The sequence below is a fragment of the Hemitrygon akajei genome, chromosome 22 (assembly GCF_048418815.1).
Source record: "Hemitrygon akajei chromosome 22, sHemAka1.3, whole genome shotgun sequence".
NCBI classification, from domain to species: domain Eukaryota; kingdom Metazoa; phylum Chordata; class Chondrichthyes; order Myliobatiformes; family Dasyatidae; genus Hemitrygon; species Hemitrygon akajei.
This window is the reverse complement of record NC_133145.1, coordinates 42660294-42682742: the sequence shown is the minus strand read 5'-3', so window position 1 is coordinate 42682742 and position 22449 is coordinate 42660294. Positions and strand designations below refer to the sequence as shown.

At 39.2% G+C, this 22449-nt stretch overlaps 1 protein-coding gene and 1 long non-coding RNA gene across 6 annotated transcripts in view; one reads left to right on the top strand and one right to left on the bottom strand.

The window, feature by feature from the left end:
• The window catches only part of LOC140714669 (protein sidekick-2-like), a 919455-nt gene that overhangs the window by 756834 nt on the left and 140172 nt on the right, over positions 1-22449 (top strand). For all 4 annotated transcript variants that reach the window (XM_073026119.1, XM_073026118.1, XM_073026117.1 and 1 more), the window contains 4 exons: positions 6917-7032; positions 10000-10186; positions 18760-18897; positions 20115-20276. In XM_073026119.1, the coding sequence (XP_072882220.1) occupies positions 6917-7032; positions 10000-10186; positions 18760-18897; positions 20115-20276 (603 nt within the window). The remainder of the gene's footprint in view (positions 1-6916; positions 7033-9999; positions 10187-18759; positions 18898-20114; positions 20277-22449) is intronic.
• LOC140714671 (uncharacterized) overlaps positions 1-22449 on the bottom strand; it is a 36872-nt gene that overhangs the window by 6695 nt on the left and 7728 nt on the right. The window lies entirely within an intron of this gene.

Here is a 22449-nt window from a genome sequence, read left to right as displayed (position 1 = left end):
ATCTGAACACAATTCAGATTCTATGTTTTCTCACAAATGATCGGAACAATTAGCATTCCAGTTGAACTGTCTGCTGATTATAATTTGTAATACATTTGTTTACTCAGACTAAATGTCCTTGCTTCATTAAATCATACTTAGCTCATAACTTTCTCATTAACACATGGATGGCCCAGATTTTGCCGACAAATACAACTATAGGGCCCTTACCCACTGAAATGTCACAAAGTCAAGGGTTTCCATACTTGCACGGACAAAAAGGCTTACTTGGCATATCTTGATGACTGCCATCAGTGACAACATTCAGTGTTGCTGAGATCCCCGGTACCTAAACTGAAGAAAGCACACAAAATTCTGGAGGATCTCAGCTGGCCAGCCACTGTCTACGGCGGGACCCTGCCCAAAACATCAACTGTTCATTTCCCTCCAGATATGCTGCCTGATCTGCTGAGTTTTTTTAAATTGTGTGGTTTTTTTGTATATTTTAACTGTTTAAGTACTTGCAATAGTTTTCTTTATAAACGAACTTTCAAAAATATTTATATCCCTTTACAGCTGGCAAAGCTGGAAACTATTAAAACTTTTTAATTAATCATATTTTTTATTTATTTATTGAGATACAGAGTAGAACAGGCCCTTCGAGCTGCACTGCCCAGCAAACCCCCGATTTAACCCTAGCCTAATTACGGGACAAATTACAATGACCAATTAAACTACCAGCCTGTGCATCTTTGGAGTGTGGAAACCGGAGCACCCGGATGATACCCACTGGGAGAACGTACAGCACAGAAGCTGAACCTGGGTCACTGGTACTGTTAAGCGTTGTGCTAGCCACTACGCTACCATGCCACCCCACTGTCTTGCACTGTACTGCTGCTACAGAACAACAAACTTCACGGTTTGTTAATAAGCCTGACTCTAATTCAAGGCTTTACCAGCTGCTACTGCTCAGGAATTGGCTTCTGGAGTCTCGGATGCTTCAGATCAGTAAGGTAGACCTTCCACATCTGGAGAAAGAACATATTCAGTGCCTCTTACAGGCAGTGGGCATGTCTCTGAATGAACTGACTAATATGCTTCTGAAATTTATTCATTATAATCCCTGTGATGATTTAGTATGCAATGGTACAATATAACATAACGTAAACTATTATAGTAATTCTGAGCCTACACACTCAATTTTATACTTCTTTCAATTGTAATTATAATTGAGGAAGTGCAACAGCTTTTAGAATCAGAATAAGGTTTATTGAAGTATGTTGTGAAATTTTGTTTTGTGGCAGCAGTGTAGTGCAACACACAAAACAAATTACTTTAAATTACAAGAAATAAACAAGTAGAAGCAAAATAGCGAGGTTTGTTCTGAATTCAGAAAACTGATGGCAGCGGAGAAGAAGCTGTTTCTAAAACATTGCGTGTGGGTCTTATGGCTCTTTTACCTCCTTCCTGAAGGTGGCTATGAGAAGAGGGCAAGTCCTGAATGGTGGGAGCCCACCTTACAGAAACACGCATGGCCTGGATTTTGTGTCAGAAATAATTCCAAGGCTCTTAGCATCCACTGTTACAAAATAAATCAAAAAGTAATATTCTGCATTAGTGCATGAGCTTTTGATCATGAAAATCAGGAAATTATTGTCTGAAATTACCTCCGTAATCTTTGCTTACACTTATACCTCACCAAGAGACTTGGTGGTTAAAAGAAATAAAGGTGTAAATTTGTCTTAGTTGCCAAAAACCATTACCCAGCCAGCAAAACTTGTTAACTCAACTGTAGGCAAATGTTAATTGCTATGCTGTGAATTAATTTTGAACAAGTAACTCCTCTGATCCTAATGTGGAGGAGATGGTGGAGAACTTACTTTATTTTTCTGATTTTTTTTAAAATTTCTCTTTCTTGGAACTTTGAACAATACAGCACAGTACAGGCCCTTCGGCCCACAGTGTTGTGCCGACCCTTAAACACTGCCTGACATATAACCCCCCCCACCTTAAATTCCTCCATATACCATATTCTTGATTGCTCTCTTGCAATTTTATTTCCCCCTTTTAGCTTTTTAAATTTCTATACTTAATTTTACATTGATTTAATGATTCTGCTTCATGTGTAGAATCTACATATCTCATTACAATTCTTGGTTGAAAAGGTATGTCTTGTTCCAATGAAATACACAAATCCTCTCTGAAGGATCCATTGCCAAAGCAGATTGTAAATTACTGAATTATCAAGTGTGACGAGTACCAAATCAGTCGTGAGAATAAAATGCTGGTTGAAATATCTGTTGTGATATGTACTGCAAAGCAGTTTGGTAAAGAACATCCATGTGGTTTCCTTAATGGAATATCTCTTCTTAGGGAGTGACAGAACACAGAGCCATACAGCACAGGAACAGGCCCTTTAGTCCACAATGTTGTGCTGAAATTAATAAGTTAGTGATCAAATGCCCAACTAAACTAATCCCTTCTTCCCACACAATATCCATATCCTTCCATTCCCTGCACATTCATGAGCGTTGAACTCTTCCACCATCACCCAGACGGTGCATTCCAGCCACCCACCACTAAGATCGCCCTGCACATCTCCTTTGAACTTACCCCCTCTCACCTCAAATAAACGCCTCTGCTATTAGACATTTCAGCTAAAGATACTGGCTGTCTCTCTGCGCCTGTCATCGACATGAACCTCTACCAAATCTCCCCTCAACCTGCACCACTCCTGAGAAAACAAACCAAGTTTGTCCATCCTCTCCCAACACATTCCCTCTAATCCAGGCAACACCTTGGTAAACTTCTGCAGCACTCCAAGCCCTTCCTATATCTTTGCTATTATGGAGCAACAGAACTGAGTGTAATACTTCAGATGAAGGCAAACCTAAGTGTTGTAAAGTTGCAACACAAAGATTAGGGGCCAGGCCAAGGAAGAGCTGCTCCAGTCAAGTCCTGTAGGTTCTACAGTCAATTTGGGATCTGCAGACCCTGCTACAGCTGAGGTAGGAAATGTCTGATTGGGCAGGCAGGTGAACAGTGAGGAGATGATGCAATCCTTACGCTGTTTCACCACCTGGACGAGGTTCTCAATGTTATTCCAAAAATACCTGCTCCATCACAAGCAGTAAAGGATCAAAAGTTGTCAGAAGTTATTGGGAGCAAGAGAAAACCTGCAGATGCTAGAAATCCAAGTAACACACACACACAATGCTGGAGGAACTCAGCAAGCCAGGCAGCATCTATGTAAAAGAGTCCTGAAGGGGCTCAGCCTGAAACGTTGACGGGACTCTTTTCTGTAGATTCTGCCTGGTCTGCTGAGTTCCTCCAGCATTTTGTGTAGAAGTTATTGGGAATGTTGAAAATGTTTTTGAATCATTCCTCTGTCCACCTGGTAATCTGTTGCTATGACAGAATGTCTGCTTCAAGAATTTGGCATCAGGCATAAATGATTGCACTCATTTGGTTTGGATAACCAGGCCTAGGAAGATTTAGCCTGATTATTGGAACCAAATGAGTTTAATCAGGGCCTTAACAATGGGATATTAGCCTGAGAGAAAACTCTGATAATGAATTGCTTATCCTGTCATTCATTCACTGAAACGTCAGAAAGAATGAGCTGCAAAACGTTGTCCTCTAACAATAAAAATCCACAAGAGGGTCATGGAAAATCTGAACTGCTTCTCATATATCAAGAGTCACTGGTTAATGAAGATGGATGTTGAAACATACCATTGCCTTCAGTTCAATAGAATAGCCTTTGGAAAAGAGAATTTGAAGCTTAAAATCTCAAAATCACTAACCTCCTGGATTCTTCTGAGAAATTTTCAAGTTCAAGTTCAGTTTACTTAAAGGATAATTATGAAAGATAAACACAATATTGCCCCGTTTTGTAGCTTTATATCTTGTGTATGACACACAACATCATTCATTTCAGAGATGATCCATAATGAACTCTCTTTGGGATTGCTAATGAAATGGCCCACAACCCGTTGTTGATTACAAGTGTAAAGTTCCACCGGAGCCTACAGAAAACATTTTCTTCCTCCTGCCTGTAAAAGTACAGCTGTAAACTGTCATGCTTTGCATGAACAGAGGGCTATTTTATGGTCACCACTCCAGATTTTCCAAAGAGACTTGAACTCAAAATCTGTTTTAGGTTCCCTGAATAGTCTGCGAGAGAATGGTGCTGCTGATCATTGAATTATGCATTCACAACCACCACTCAGTCAATTTCAAATGAAAGGACAGCAATGTATCTGACTGGATTAGGACTGTTATAAAGGGTGACTTCGACTAACCAATATTATCAGGAATGTGCAATTAGAATAGAATCTATACAGATAACTAAGATACCAGAGGGCATTTTAATAATGTGTCTTGATCCTACTAGTGTCACCCATCACTTCTGTGCAATTCTTCAAAATACTTGTGGTGACTCCAGTAACTCAGGATGAATAAAACTGTGGGAAAGTAAGCCCTCACAAAATGAAAGCTGAAATCATCTGCCAGCAATGACTTCAAGCTAAGTATGCTGTGCTAAAACAGCATACTTTACCAGAATGCAAAGTGATTAGAAAAAAAATAGTATTCAGGCACCTGTATATGAAAGAAAAAACATTTAAAACCTGTAATATTATATACAGTACTGAGCAAAAGTCTTAGGCACATATATACTGTATAGCTAGGGTGTCTAAGACTTTTGCATAGTACTGTAGTAATTTTATGTATTACACTGTACTGCTGAGAAAAAACAAATTTCATGACATATGTGAGTTATGCAAAACCTGATTTTGATATGGGTCACTATTGTGGACTGAGAGAAGAATCATGGTTAGGAAAAGGAGACAGGAGAGGGAGGGAGCAGGAACTGATTCTATACTGATCAATAAACCATTTGTTTGGAATCGAATGGACTTGCCTGTGCCTCAGGACTGGATGGGTCTGCGCCCGCACTACCTCTGCCCACCCACCCCTGCCCCTGGCATTCCTTCTCTGCAACCTGTTCGACACCCATCCCGCTGTGCACCACCCTCATCATTCCCAACATACTTTGCTCCCACCAGATTTATAAACTCACTGCCTGCTGCACATTGACAAGTACAGTACAGTGCAAAAGTCTAAGCACCTTAAAATATATATATGCTGTATGCCTAAGGCTTTTGCACAGGATTGTATATGTAGAGGATTAACAGAAAACAGAAATCAATGTAAAACAATTGAGTATCTGCAAAGTAAAGGAATGGAAAATCAATGCAGGTAACAAAGAAAAGCAAGAAAATTTTCAGAGAAAAATAGGATGAGCCTTGTTTAAGATGTTAGATGTCAAAAAAGAAAGTTCATTGAGAACAATCTGACAATAACACAATAATGAAGCTCATTTTGTTAGCATTGTGATAGCACAAAAGTAGTTTTGAAAGAAATTCAAGGAAGATTTGTTAAACTGCTTATTAATTTTGTTAAGTGTGTCTCCCTCATTATGGAGAATCTTTTCATCATTCAATATTGTCCCCAAGGGATTACGTGAGTCGATGATCTCAGATCTTATCAGGGACGTGGCCATCTACTGGGCAAGAAATAGAATGAAAAAAATGTTGTCATTTTGTCTAAGATTAATAGAATAACATTTTCAATAGTTTGCTAATGTTTGAGATAGAACAATAGTTTGAATTTCTATGGCACCCCTACATGACCACTTGTATCGAGCTTATAGCTGGACCCAAATAGGGTGAAGAGATATTTGAAAGCATGGACATATATGGGGCAGAAGGAGTTAGGTGAAAATATCAAGAGGGCTTTTGGAGGAACATACTAAGCAGGAAGTAACATACACTGCATCAGAGCTGGAATGATTAGAGGATACAAACAGGAATGGTATTAAAGAGGAGAAAGGTAATTGAAAGACTTAGATGATAATTTTTAAATCGGGACAATTCATTGAATTTAGCAGATGATGCGTCAAATGGTCTTGGTACAGGATAATTGGTTGGTTGGCATCCATCTGTCTCGAAGGACAATGGGTGATGATAATCATCATCACAAGCCTGGGCAGAAGGTACGGAGATCCTGAGATGCCCAGTTGTCAAGATTCCCCTCTCGGCCTCACCAGTGTAGTCCAAAGGAAAGCTTATGAAGCAATACGTTTGGCACCAGCTTGGCTGCAGGAGCTGCCGGAAAGATGTCCGATGGTGTCCAGCCGCCTTAGGGGCCCCACTCCGGATTTGCTGTCTGGGTTTACTCCCGTAGCCTTTGTCTCTCCTGAGGCTGCCCAGGAGGCAGTAGGGCTATTTACCCATAGCTGGAGAGCTGGTTCATGAGCACCAGCAGTACAGGATACTACATGCAGGATAAAAGTTTGAGTTATTTAGTAGTTAGATTGTGTGGGATTTAGAAGGCTGCCGAAAAAGTTATTGAAAACCCAAAACTCAGGTCCTCACCAGAAATAAGCAGAGATGTGGCTGGTATGTTGAAGTGAAAACAGAGCTCGTAGTGATGGGCTGATGGTAAGAGCACTGAAGGGCATAATGTCAGGTTGAACATGAGTTGACATCCACAAGACAGCTTGGATCTGAGCTACTGAAGGGTGTTGAGCAAGATAGCTTCAGCTTTGCTAGTGTTGGTCTACAAAATGTTTTACTCATTGACAGCTTAGCTTTGGAACAAAATATGTTGTTATTTTGTCCTTAGCATCAAGGATGGAGTTGCAGAAGTAGAACTGAGCAGAAGTGGGACAGAAATAATTGGGCATCTGGTTTCACAGAGAACATGAACTGGGTCATAAATTCATTTGGATTATTTCCTATTTTATTTTTCTATCTCAGTCGTTTGGAGTGTTGTAACATTTTAAACCATATTTACAATCCATCTACAACACTTTATCTTCATTTCAACCACAATATTGTACTTATATTAACACTTCACATTTTTCATTTAGTTCCCACTGCGCCAGCCCAAAATGTGCAGGTGCAGGGCTCAACAGCAACGCAGTTGGACGTGACCTGGGAACCACCCCCACCGGAAGCACAGAATGGTGACATGCAAGGCTATAAGGTACAGTTAGCTTCTGCCATATCTCCGAGAGGAGCAGACACCCAGACTGTGGCAATACATTTAAAAAACCTTATCAACACACAAAAGTATATAAAGCCACATGTGCTGAGGAATTGTCTGATTTTGCACAGTGGTCTATGCGTAATCGTCCATTAATTGTCACTGCACTAGATTGCTGATTAAATAATATGTCGACCTACAAATACAGTTATAGAGAAAACTAGTTTCCTGGAGATTTTTTTGCTTGTTAAAAATGTCTCCATACTATTTTTAATTGGTTTATTATACTGTCATCAGCTTTAAAGTACACATCTGTGCAGCATGTCATTTAATACCTCTCAGTTTTTATTTCTCCATAGGTACTAGCTGATCTGTTGAGTAGTTCCAGCATTCTCCTTTATTTCAGATTTCCAGTAACTGCTGGATTCTCCTCTCTAAGCCAGCGTTCTTGCTGCTAGTATGTTTTCTCAAACTGCCCTCACTCCTCACTGAAGATAATCGTGTCACCTCGACCACCCTGGTCTCCATCCTGTCCAGGATATTTCTTTTGTTCTGTTCACTTCTCTCTCCCTTTGCAAGATAAAACTCCTCTGCACACCTTCAGTTCTGATGACAGTAACTGACTTAATCTTTCCTGTCTTTCCACAGATGCTGCCTGACCTGCTGAGTACATCTCCCGCACTTTCTGTTTATATTACAGACTTCAGCATCTGCAGAATCATCTTCACTTTTCAAATATGATTTATAATGTAGAGTAGATTAGAGTTTTGGTCAGCAAAGATTCCAGTAGTTTAATATTTAAACTTGAGCAACTGAAGGATTTTTTAAAAGTTCTATTTTTGTCTGTTGTGAATATTTATTATTTTGAACAAATAGTGTTCTGACAACTCAATGAGTATAGTCAGCCAGAAACCCAGGGGAAGGTCGTAGTTTCAATATTCGTGTCTATGCTGAAAATAATAATATTAGAGCATTTCTGCAATTTGTGATTCTTTTAGATCTAAATCTATACTTTCTATTGCCAGTCATTCACATGTTCTCTCTCATAAATGTATTTACTTTCTTGGAAATCTCTCATTATGATTCCAAGAATCTCAAGCAGAATTCCCTTTGCTATTTTCCTTTTAACCATCTCCTTTGTTCTATTGAATTACCCAAATAGTTGATTTTTCTGGCATCTCTTCTTATCTCTCAGTTCCTTTCCTTAGCCTGAGCCGCTATCCTGAGAAATACCTGTGGTTGACATGACCAATTTCCAACCACCACAAGCATCTTCCTATGTGCTAGGAGGTATAATTCCAACTAGCAGATAGGTCATTTAGGTCTGAAATGAGAAGGAATTTCTTCATTCAGAGTCATAAATCTTTGAAATGCTATAGCCCAGAGCCCTTTCTGGTTAAGTTTCCAGTTGTTAGACAAATCAAAGGACATGCGTATGATAATAAAAAGCAGCCATTGTCTTGATGAAAGGTGGAGCAGGTCTGAGGTGCCAAATGGCCTACTCTTGCTCATACTTCTAATACTCTTACATTGTAACATAGAAAAAGCAGCTATCGGTTTGCACAACAGCACTGAGTTAAGTGATCGGGTATTATTTTTCAGAGACTGCTTATAGCCTGAACCAAAACACCTTTTTACCAGAAGTCTATTGTTCCATGTTACTACACTATTGGAGGCAATTGAACTATAACTAAGTCTTTCTATTGCAAAGATCCTGTTCCTAACTCATTTTCACAGTGCTTAACAAATAATGAGAGGAGACTTTTTTTCCCGTTCTTTAATCTGCAGGCACTGGCACTATCACAAGAATGAGGTAAAGTTACTCCCAGAGTTTGGATATCTAATCATGGATCGTAATTCCTCAATAACTCAGTGAATAAATTTCTTGAAAGAATAATATCTGAATTTTGTGCAAGTCTTTGAGACTGTGTAATGACTATCTTAGAAACTAGAATACTAGTTATTTCTTCATCTTTTTGAAATTCTTTTAATAAAGTTCCGAAGTTCCTCACAGTCAGTCCTCAGACTACACAATCCCTGGAAGGGAAACTCACAGAAGTTTTAATTGTAGGATTGAAAGATAACCCATGAGATGATTGAAGAACACTGGCTCTTTTACAAGTATGAAAGTCTCATGACCAGCACTTATTTAACTATGTCTGAAAGATACATTCATGAAAATTGAGCTTTGGTGTACTTTGCCTCAAGTTCTATAACAAGATATTTTCAGTGTTCTGTTCAGTGAGTGATTCATGTGATATACGTATTCAGATTTTCGATCTGAAGCTTCATGTCTTATGGTACAGAATTACTTAACATTGTTGCTTTCATTTGTTCCCTTGTCCATGGCTTACACGCATATCTTCATGACTGGGGGATACAGTATTCATTTCAAATGCATCTAAATTGAAATGTCCCAATCCATTTCCCCTAATCTCTCACCCCAACATCCAAACTGCCAGTCCTGGTCATTCCACTAACCCTGCATTACTCTTCTCTAATGCCCTTCCCTTGGACAACATCGGTGGCGTGGAGAGGGGAGACTTGCAGCTTGGGCAACTGCCAGTCTTCCATAAAAAAAAACCTTGCCCAGGCTTGTGCCCTGGAAAACTTTCCAAGGTGCAAACCCATGGTCTATCGAGACTAACGGAGGCCTACAGCACATACACATTCCTGCTTCTACCTTTCCATCTAACCATCCAAAATACCAAGCTTGGGTGCTGCAGAGGAGTCTACTTGGCTCCCAGCTACTGGGCACATGAACCCAGCCACCAGAGGATAACCAGGCATCATGTGACAAGGATATAGTCATGCAGGCTGGAAGCCTGACAATCTGGTTAAGTTTATTATATCACACATGTGAATATAACTTATGAATTTCACATGAATACTTGAGGATAATGTTTTTGACGATAGCTATAACCATGTGCTATTTGAAAGAGTTGAAAGTCACGGGTTTTCTTTCAGATTTATTACTGGGAGTTCCAGCGACAGGCTGAGACAGAAAAATTGAAGACACTCTTCCTCCCCGAAACCAATGTTAAATTGAAGAACCTGACTGGGTACACCACCTACTTGATCAGTGTGAGTGCCTTTAATGCTGCTGGTGACGGTCCTAGAAGTACACCGATCAGGGGTCGGACACAACAGGCAGGTGAGAGTAGCACAACAGCTGAAGAAACAGTTATAGGATGCTTAAAGAGATAAAAGAATATGCTATGTTTTCAATGTATACATTATGTTCAAATTAACATTGTTTGAAAGTCTCAAACAAATGTCTACTAAAGGTCAGTGATCCAAGGTTCCGGTTAATTGATGGAGTACCCAAACTGTTCAGATTATGTCTGCAATTCAACATGGTTGCTTTTCAGGTTCACAGTGTTATATCAGCCATTGCTCATTTGGTAGAGTTCTTGCTTCTGTGTCATAAGGTTATGCATTCAAGTCCCATTGCAGACCCTTGAGCTTGTCTTGGTGAACATGGCAGGACAGGACTAAGGGAATCAAGGTGTCTTTTTCAGAAGGGACGATAAACTAAGATCTTTTCTGCTCTATTAGGTGGATGTAAAAGATCTCATGGCCTTTTCTGAAGAAGAGTGAGTGTATACCAAGATGTATCCCCCAGCCAATATCACTTAAACAGATTATTCAGACATTATTGCATCAGTGTTTGTACAAGTTTTCTGCATTTCCTATATTCTGGCAGCAATCATACTTTGTTGACCAAAAAGTCCTTTGGGAAATACTGAGGTAATGAAAGCAAAGGCATAAAAGCAAATCTTTTCTTTGTCAGACTTAAATATGGATTTATAGTTCCAAGTTTTACAGGTCATCATTGATATATTTTATCATTGTATTTGTACTTGTTACTGAAGTCACTTTTCACTAGCAAAAGTAGTTCCTGTGACAAAGGAAGGAGTTATTCCATTGTATCTGTACTACCACTTTGAGAACAGTCCCATTGTTCTGTTATCTTGCATTCTTTGTGTCTTTCGGTGCTTAAATATTACCGTTACTTTTCATTTTATATATGTAATGGTCTCTATATGAGTGAAAAAACACTTCTAGCACCACACAAAGTGAATTGTGCTCACTTTGCTTCTAACTCAAAGTCCAAACTTTAAATTGACTACTCATTGACACTAACCTACATTTGGAAGAAAGAGTCACTCCACATTGATTTTGTCAAAAATTGTCACCATTTAAAAATGGATATCTGTTCTTTTAGATTCTGCATTCAATCTTAATATCTTGTGTCCCATCACTGTGACCTCTGTCCCTGGAATTTTCCTGGAATTTATTGCATAAGTACTTTGTTGATTTATTCTTTGTCTGGGTGAGAACATACCAAAAATTTTATTCATTGTCAGGACTGTGGAAATTTGAGTTAAAACAAACCACATTTAAATATAATCAGTAAATACACTCTGAGCCAACATTTTAAAGTTAACTTCAAGGCCACCTCTGGACATAATAAATGCACTCAGTATCAAACAACAGAAGGCAGTTAGATGAAGAAGAAAGTTGGAAATATAATTATCCCATGAAAAACCTCTTTTTAAACAAAGATGATTTAAAAATCTTAACACTGGTTCATAACTGAAAAGAATAGTCTCATGCAACAAATTAACTGTATCTATTTATTATTCTCACAGAAATGAGTTGCGGTTTCAACTTAATTTACTGAAGTCAATGGTATTAAATTGCTGGCATCCTGTTTAGACTTATTTGATTTGACTGTTTTTCACCAAAACAATGAACAGGGTTTTTCTGGAATCATTAAACCCTGTGCACTTCATAGAAAAAGAAATGGAAATTCCACCTTCCATCTTTGAGAAGAAATAAATGCTGCACAACAGAAATCCTTACACTAACTGATCTTAGCTAATTGGGAATACCAACAGAGGTTCCTGATCAATGATTGTTAATGCCAAGTTCACTTGGCAAGGATGTGTTCAGCAATGGCCTTGACATCATCCTCTTACTCTCCCAAATAAACGGCCATCTAGTTTTTGACAAAAAAGTCTGTGTTCCAGCATCTTGGACCTGTCCTCAAGTTCTAAGGTTCAAAGGTTAATTTATTATCAAGCATGTATCCATATACAATGCTGAAATGCGTCTTCTCCAGATAGCCATGAAACAAAGAAAGGACAGGAAAGTCATTCAGAGAGAAACATCAGACCTATCCCCCCCCCCCCAAAGAAAAAGAACAGCATCCTGATCATAAACCTCCCCACGCAAAATGGAACTGGAACATCGGCCCCCAAATAGCAGCCCTAGTCCCGCACAAAAAACTAACAGAACACACAGAATATCAATCCACAAACACCCTTCCCCCGCACAACAAAATGAAAAGGAACAAAGGAAGAGTTATACCCAGGGTCACTGCTTTAATCTTTCTGTGCAGTGTTCAAAAAATTTAGCTTCACAGGACAGGAACATTTCTGTACAATAAATTGAGACTGTTACCAAACTGACAACACAGGATATCTGCAAAAGGACTGAAGCTTTTAAATCAGTGCAATATTTTTGTGAAAATCTCCCCAAAGAACTTTCAGAGCTCTTGGAAATGCAACTAAAATTTGAACTATTCTAAATACGATTAATTAGCACTGCTTTAATTTGGATTCCAGGAGTTAACTTCTGGGTTTATATTGCACACTCTACATTCAAGACCTGGACTGCTCCCAGGGGAAGGAAGCCATACTGAGCACTGCAAAGTCCAGACACAACTTGGGCTGTGAATAATAGCAGCAATAGTAGTGAACTAGCAGGGCACGAACAGAAGATTAAACAGCACCAACGTACAACTTAAACAGTTATGTCAACACATTAGTGTTTAACAGTGAAATCATCAACTTGCCTTAAAGGAGAGGAGTGGCTGCTTGATAATCTTATCTGCTGTGAATATGGCTTGTTCAGAACTTTCCTTCGAAACAATAGGACCTTGGTTGATCCACGGGTAAATTACATAGGTGTTTTGAATTTGTTTGCCCACAGCATCAGGACGCCCTGCTAAATAAAAGAAGCAGGAAATCCAGTAGCTGTACAAAAGGAAAAAGTAGTGCAGCTGCACAGAAGAAAAGAAACGGTGCTGAGAAAGAGCCCTGGTAGAACATTAGCATTAAGTAGGAAGAGGAGGTGATTTTTGTCAGACCAGAAAGAGTTGTAAATCTCACATTACAAGAAATGTTTAAAATTTTTATTTTATTTTATTTGGCCTTTGTGGGCACTTTTGTATTTAAAAAATACATCAATTTTATGATCCCCATTTCTTTGGGTAATGAAGTTCCCACTCATTTTCAGTAGGTACGGCATCAGCTGTTATTCCATCAAAATGGTGGAGATAGGCCTTCAACAACCTTTTGGTCCACAAGTGAATGCAGTTGTGTGTTCCATCCCACTGGATAAACTAGTTTATGCCTATGCTAAGTTCGTGTGTAAAGTTGGTGTCCGTGCCACTAGCATCTCATATGCTCCTCCATACAGAAGACGTCAAGGAAAATCCAGCATAGACCAAGAGCAAAATACTGCAGATGCAGGAGAGGCCAAATGAGAGGGTATGAATACTTTGGAGGAAATGCAGCATTCAGAGAATGAAAAGGTTAATGCTTCAGTTTCCAGCTGCTACCCGTAAGGAGTTTGCACGTTCTCCCTGTGACAGCATGGGCTTCCTCTGGATGCTCCCATTTCTTCCCACGGTCCAAAGATGTACCAGTTGGTAGGTTAATTGGTCATTGTAAATTGTCCTGTGATTAGGCTGGAATTAAGTCGGGAGTTGCTGGGCAGCGTGGCTCAAAGTGCCTATTCCGCACTGTATCTCAATGAATAAATAAATAAATGGAATTTCTCTGCTAATGCTGCCTGACCTGCTAAGAAATTCTAGCAGGTTTTTTTTAAAATCAGCATTAGCTCAAAAGTCAATCCAGCTTTAGGTGTATCTTCATAGTGGTTCTACGCAGTATTTTTAGAACAGTGGAAATCTTCCTAAAGTAGCCAGGTAACTGGGCCCTTGTCTATTTCCTGATTTCTTACATCCAGTGAATACAGTAAATTCCAATCAATTGGGACACATCAGGCAAGTACATTTTTGCCAAATTAGCCTAAGTTTCATGGAAATAGTTAAAAATGTATAAAAATACAAACTGAGTAACAAATTATGTTTCTAAATGAAATACAGAACAAATTAGAACACTACCGATACTACTACAGTACTATAAAACTGTTTGTTATTTCCTAATAGTTATTGATGGACAAATTCATCCAGTGTATGCTGCCATGTTCTTTTGATTGATTCTAAATATTCAACATCAGCACAGATACCTAGTGCAGATATTGGACTGCTTTCATACAATGCAGTTGTGATTGCTTCCTCCAAATCTTCATTTTCATTGTAACATTCAAAATGATTGTCAATACCTTCAAGTTCCTCATATTTCCTAACTTGCTGAAGTAGTGAAATCATTTCAGTTTCACTCCCAGCTGTTTCTGCCATCTCCAAGCCCGAATGCTTGAAACCACCATGAGCAAAATAGTTTGGAATTGTCTTACTCCTTATTTCTCGGCAATTATCAGTGAAAAAAATAGCTGCTTTTTGAACACAAACACACAGAACTGGCGTGATTGAAAAACCATTCACTCAAAGCACAGTGTTGTGTCTAACGAACAAACAAGTGCACACGACTAATGCTAGTTAGAAACTGTTCAGCAACAGGCTCCTGACCCAATTAAGTTCATAGTGTCCCAAACAAACGAAGGGAATCCTAGCGATTTTCTTGATTAGATTTTGTTCTTTAAGAACTGGCCCAAACAAGTGGCTGCCTTGATTAACCAATGGCTCATTTAACCAGAATCCACTATATTTCCTAACAGTTGTAATCAAGCCCCTTTGGTGGAGATAGAACAGCCTATTATTTATCGCTGGAGATAAACTCAGACACATGGATTTGCTTCATTTTCCATTACTTCTACACAAAAAAAACCACATTTTTGTTCTACTTTAACTCAACAATTTGACACACAGTGGAGAGTGCAGAATCATTTTCTCCGATTTCCTGGTCTGTCACATCTTCATCGACACACACTGCAGCTTATGCTTTCAAATCCTTAAAGGTAAGAAAAATTTCCGCATTCGTTTCTGAGCATCTATCGATGTCAAAGTTCAAAGTAAAATTTATTATCAGAGTACAAACATGTCACCACATAAAACCCTGAGATCCTTTTGTTGCCGGCATACTTAGCAAATCTATAGAACAATAACTGTAAACAGGATCTATAAACTGTAAGCACCAGGAACAGTTGTAAACAAACTGTGCAAATGCAGATATAAACAAATAGCAGTAAATAACAAGCATGAAGTAACAACAATACAGAGTTCTTAAATGAGTGTAGCTATCCCCTTTTGTTCATGAGCCTGATAGTTGAGGGATGGTAACTGTTCTTGAACCTCTTGGTGTGAGTCCTGAGGCACCTGTACCTTCTTCTTGATGGCAGCAGCGAGAAAAGAGCATGGCCTCGGTAGTAATGATCTTTTCTACTGCAAAGTTTCATGTAGATATGCTCAATAGTGAGTGTGTTTTATTCATAATGTACTGGGCTGAATCCACTACCTTTTGAGGGATTTTCTGCTCAAAGGCATTGGTGTTCCCATACCAGATTGTACTGTAGTCAGTTGGTGTACCTTCCACCACATATCTATAGAAGTTTGCCAAGGTTTTAAATGACGTGGCAAACCTCCGCAGACTCCTGGGGAAGTAGAGGTGCTGCCGTACTTTCTTCACAGTAATATTTATATGATGGGTCCAGGATAGGTGTTCTGAAATAGTGACACCCAGGAATTTAAATTTACTGATCCTCTCCACCTCTGATGATTACTGGCTCATGGACCTCTGGTTCCCCTCTCCTGAAGTCTACAGTCAGTTCCTTGGTCTACCAAAACAGAAAACCGAACTCATCATTCAAATTTCCCGAAACCCCCTCATCAACTTGAGCTCTCTCATTGTTTCCGTTGCATTTCAGTTGCATTTTTCCTAAAATTGTTTTTGGAGATGCAGGGGATCTAAGAACCTTGCGATCTGCTGGATAGTGTTATTGCGTCCAACATGCTCCACAACCTGTGAAGTTCCTGTTTCCACAATGGAATCTAAAGTAGAAATCACCCTGGTTTCTGCTGAGTAAGTGGAGAACAGGGATCAGTTGTCCAGCAACAGGAAAAACGCAGTCTGAGCTTTTAAGTATTCTGGTCCTTAGAGTCATAGAAAAGTCCAACACAGCAACAGGCCCTTCTGCACAACTAATCCATGCTGAGCCACTTAAACTGCCTAGTCCCATTGACCTGCACCAGGACCATAACCCTGCATATCCCTCCCATCCATGTACCTGTACAAATTTCCCTTAAATGTTGAAATCGAGCTCACATGCACCACTTGCACTGGCAGTTTGTTCCACAATCTCATGACCCTTTGAGTGAAGAAGTTTCTCCTCATCTTATATTAATAATGTATATTACTGTCAACCTCTGTCTTCTATGGAGATACTTTGAAGATCGATATAATACGATTGTAAAAGTCTCTTTATGAGTTTGCTATTAGCAAGCAACTCATAATAAATCAAGTTTTATTAGAGACCTAGCATAAAAATTAACTTAATAAAAGGGCTCTTTGTGTGGTGGAAAAAAAATATGATAGTTTCAACTTCAGTAACCAAGTACAGTGAGTGGCATTCTTTCTTCATCCTTTGATGATGAACATAACACCCTCTCTGGTGCCCCATGTAGACTATTAGCCACATCATGCTCGTTCTCAACCACCCCTCACCTTTGTTTTTGTCCTGTGATAATCAGAGATGTTTGGACCTGATGAGAAATGTTTAGGTAGTTTTAAGAATTAATAAATAATGTAGTTTAGACATATTTAATGTGTAAATTATTTGGAAGCATTGATATCAATTTTAAAAAGCAATTTTCATCTTTTTTTGAAGGAAGATCAGTGACTTCATTAAAATAAATGGGTCCATGCTAAAAGTGCCAGATATAGCTGGCATAAAGTAAGGGACTCTGCATGAGTGTATCTGGCTCCTTGATTCAGTATCCTGTGGAACCATCCTTGAACCTGGTGCTGAGCCAGACTTTCTGACATTAGTGCTTTCCATGCCTCCAAATTGTGGAGAACAGATGAGAAGTCTGGATGAGCCCACACTTACGTAATGCAGCCAGCCAGCAATTCACTACAGAACTGCCAGCTAGCCGTCAGCACAACCTTGACCACTGTAGCAAGTGAAACAACATGTATTTGTGGAGTGTGTGAAATGTGTCCTGCAAGCAATTACCATTAGGTTGTGGATTTTTTTTTAAATGAGCAGAAGAGATGTATTGGCTGATATTAACTCAAGAGAAGGAATATGGTGGTGTGTTTTCGCAGGTCTCCTTTAATGCACAGTTTATTTCCTGTTGAGTAGTTATTACGTTGAATAATTGGTGTCAAGGTGAAATTGGAAACTTAAATTTATTGAAATTGCAGCAATACTATATGTTCACTGTTATTAAATGTAATAATGTGGTGAAAAGAAACCTCAGAGTGAAAGCATTCAAAATTTTTCTGGCAAAATCTGTATATCATTACCTAGATATTGCTCTGCAGATAGAGCATGTGTTGTATGGGGTAGTGACTGCAATCATTTCAAGAAATTTCAAAAAAAAAAGCTAACTGTGTCTTAGATGTTATTTGGCACATAATAAAATTTACTTGCATTTAATAATATAAAGCGCTGGCAAAAGTTTCATAATGACGGTTTTTCAGGACAAATCTTCTTTGTCTTCTGGTGCACTGAAACATATGCACTTCTCCAGACCCACTGGCAAAGGAATCCTTTGTCGTTATGGAAAAGGTTTGCCAGTAAAGCAGGGAAATTCGTTGTTTTAATTTACAAAATTAGTAGTGAAAGTATTTGCAAACTCATTTATTTTGCAACTTTCACATCATGGGATGTCAAGGAAATGGTTTGGTTACCACTGTAATGTTGGAGCATGGGCAATTAATTTGTGTATTGCAAGATTTCAAAAATAACAGTGAGAAATAAGCAATGCTTTATGCCATTGGTCAAGGGTAAATAATTCTATGGTACAAGGGATTCAATACGTATATTTGGCCAAGCAAGCAGCCCCTTCCTCCGTTTGAAACACAACAGTTCCTCAATGTCGGAGTAACTGCAGTGACAGGAGGGAAGATGAGTTAATTAAGCCAGATGTGTTTCTCAGCATAATTGGCTGGGAAACTTAAGTTGGCCAAAACCACAATGCACTAGATGGCAAGTGTAATTGCAGCATGCCAAGTTTACAAGGCCAGTTTCTGTGATAAATATGGAGGTTGCATTTCTGCAAATGTATGATGAAAACAGAACAGGAAGTAAGGTTTGGTAGGCCAGATATGCTGAAGATAGGAGAAATTCAAATATTTACATATGGTTAATCATATATATTCTCAGTGTTTTCCTTATCCTCCTCTCCTTCAATGTCATTCCTGTTTCTCTTACTTCTCACCTGATTGCTGCACTTATTCTTGATTTCTTGTTGGGATATGGCAGTACCTTGAAAGCTCATAAATAAGAATGCTAATTATTGAGAATTTAATCTTAAAATGTGTCATTTAGCCAGCATCTGACTTCTCCTCATTGTACGACTTGTGAGTACAGATCATAACTGATGAGCAGTTTTATTTTCTTCACCAACAGCTCCGAGTGCTCCAAGCTACATTCGATTTAGTGAATTGACGACGACCTCGGTGAACGTGTCCTGGGGAGAACCAAAGTATCCAAATGGAATAATTGAAGGATATCAACTGGTTTATGAGCCCTGCACACCTGTTGACGGTAGGCATTTAAAGTCTTTACTTTGCATAGGGTCCTATAGAGAGAGATTCAACATGGAAACAGGTCCGTCAGCCTGCCAAGTCTGTACAAACTGTCAAACTTACATTTTTTACACTAAACCTACCCAAGCCTATTTTACATTCACATCACCTCATCACAGATTCTACCACTTATCTACACACTAGAGCAACTTTACTGTGGCCAATTAATCTACTGGCCTGGCTTTGGGATATGGGAGGAATCTAGAACACCCAGAGGAAACATATATGGTTACAGGAAGTATTTGTAAAATCTAAACACAAAGTACACTGCAGATGCTGTGGTCAAAGCAACACATACAACACACTGGAGGAACTCAGCAGGTCGGGCAGCATTCGTTGAAACAAGCAGTCAGCGTTTCAGGCCGAGACCCTTCGTCAGGACTCCCTCTTCAGTCCTGACGAAGGATCTCGGCCTGAAACGTTGACTGCTCGTTTCCACGGATGCTGCCCGACCTGCTGAGTTTCTCCAGTGTGTTGTACGTGTTGCTTTGTAAAATCTAAACAGACTGAACTGGAATTCAGGATTGAACCAAGTTTAATGGAGCTTTGAGGTATTCTGAACTGAATTGTGTAGAAAGCAACATTTCTGTAAAACAGGTCTACCTCATAGAGAACAAGACCAATGAATATCTGGTGACTCTTGTGAGCTGCCTTTTACATGCTGTGGGGATAGGAGTAGTAAATTCACTGACAATAAACAATAGGAATATTATAGGAAAAACAGAACTCTTGCTATTAAAGGCATTTAAGAATGAAAAAGCAAGAAAGATGAAAAAGATGCAGAAGTAACCAAAACTCATAAACGCAGTAAGGAAGAGGAAGTTTTAAGAGGTAAATAGATAAACTTAGGAATCCGTAGGTGTTATTTGCATCTCTACATCAACGCAGAGTTAGTTGTGATAAATAGCTATTTAACATAGATTCCATATTACTACCTTATCTATTGGTGTTTATAATCAAATCATCCGTCTTCAGAAATAGAGGGAAGAGAATCAACAAGACTAACACAAAATGCAGCATGCCACTATTGTCAGATTTATTGGTTTTATATTTCTTAAGTGATTTGCCTCATTTAATTGTTCATCTTTTATTACAATTAATCCCAAATCTGTGATGACTGCCCTGAGTGTATTGTTGGCTGGCTGAGTCAGATTCAGTAATTCTCTCACTGTACAGGTGTGAGTAAGATTGTGACTGTGGACGTGAAGGGAAGCAGTCCCCGTTGGATGAAAATAAAAGACCTGTCAGATGGTGTGACTTATGCTTACCGAATCAAAGCTAAAACGTTCACATATGGACCAGAAATTGAAGCAAATATTACCACCGGACCAGGAGAAGGTAATTAAATATATTTCTCTCCAAATCTGAAGGGGGAGAATTTCCTCCTTGTTTGCAAATGATAAACAGATGTGTGGGTGTAGGTTGCCAGTGATTCTCACCTCTTGACATTCTCTTCCATCAATTGTGGTTGAACCAGATATCAGGAAGTGAGTGTGCAAACAGCAGCTTCTCACAACTGTTTAGTGCTGGGATTACCAAATAAAAAAATTCCTCATGTTTGGTTTTACCATTTAAAATGCATCTGTTGCACTATGTACCAAGTAAAACATCCAAGGACTTCCTTCTCAGTTTCTATTACGAGTCTGGTTTTCCATGACACCCCAACACCAAACAAACTTAACTGAATTCTCCTCTTGGAGCTTGTAGTTCCCCATACAAGTCTGCCCAAAGGGGACTTCTCTTTTTCAACATAATATATATTTCTTAAATGCCTTGTGTCTGGAAAAAAAAAACTGTAGTGTGAAGAGCAATTTGCGGTTTATCCCCTGAGTTTGTGCTGTTTACAGCTGTTATGGTTGTCATGCATCAAAATAATTCATGGAAAGGATTGGAGGGTTATTTCTTTGTTGAAGAAAGGTGATGGGGATGTTTGGGTGGCGGGGTTGACTAAAGGATGAGCAGTGCGCTGCATCCATGGGACACCTGAAGCCATGGGAGCAGGCGGTGGATGGTCATATGAGCATCTGGTGCATGTCACAAGACCTGTTACTGCGATTGCTGGCAGATAATCTCTAAAGTAATGGTCACTAACCTTTTTAAGCCCAAGATCCCCTAAATCGGCCTTAGTGAAAGGCAAGATCGACTACTAAATCGTTTAGAGAAAAAACAGCTCAGATTATACTTCCAACTTGAGGCCCTTCATTTGGGCGAGTTGTATTTTAATTACACAAAATGCTTTTGTCAAACTTTCAAATTAATTCAACCAAGAAAACACTGTAACTAGCATATCAAACAGGCCATAGTGGCATCGAGCTCATCCAATAACGCCTTGAATAAGCGGTGCTGAAGCGCTTTTGCTCGAATCGAGTTTATCAGTTTGACCACCAGTGTCATTACATGAGAAAAGTCCACGACCTTCCCAGCCAAGACCTGCTGATGAATCACACAGTGATAATCTAGGAAGTCGGGAAAATCAGGGTCATTACGGTACAGTGCTATAAAACTAACGTGCACACTGTGCATTGCTGGGGCCCCATCAGTAGTTACTGCCACCAGTTTGTAGATGGGGATGTCATTTTCACAGACATTTTTTTTAAACTGATTGTAAATATCCTCACCTCTCGTTCTCTCCTTTAAGTGCAAAAGAGTGAGGAAGTCCTCCTTTGTTGAAAAATCCTGAACAGCCATTCTGACAAATACAACAAGCTGAGCTGTTTGCATTTCATCCAGGGATTCATCGAACTATTGTGAAAAATATTCACAGAGTGACAAGTCCTTTAACACTTGTCGATCCAAGTCCTCTGAGCAGCATGTTTGCTAAGCCTTCAACCCCGATTTCAGCTCCTCAACTTTCCTGGTATTGGTAAACTATTACTGAGACACTAGTATACGTTTCAGGGGTATGCAAGCTAATGACACCGCTGTTTTTGTTTCCCATTTCTTGTACATTTGGGGAATGTTGGAATTTAAAGGGGGAGAAGTGTTGTAATGTGAGCATTATAAGGAAAAGTTAATACCAATTAGGATCATGGTAATATAGCAATACTCCCGCTACAGAAAGCTGTTTGTAAAGTGAGACTGTTTCCGGGGTTGCGGGGTTTTCCTTCTGGTCTTTTCTGCCCAGTGCTCATTTGTGAAAGCCTCTGTATGCGAATATCATTGTACTGTCCCAGATAAAGTTGTTCCTTTTGGGCATGAAGTTGTTGAGTGGTCCTTTTTCAAAGTAGAAGTTACTACATATTTGCATCAAAAGGTTTATCACATAATGTATTTGTGTATTTATTTTTCTTTTTTTTTCGGGACCTACTAGGAAAGTCTCAAAGATCAGCCAGTCGATTGCGATCGACTAGTTGGTGACCAGTACTCTAAACAGTATTGATAATTGGAGAAGTCACCGTCTGGTGAAGACACTACCCAGAAGAGTCAATAGCAAACTACTTCTGCTGAAAAATTTACCAAAAATAATCATGGTCAAAGATGATCATGATAAATAAGGTTATCCTGGGAATTA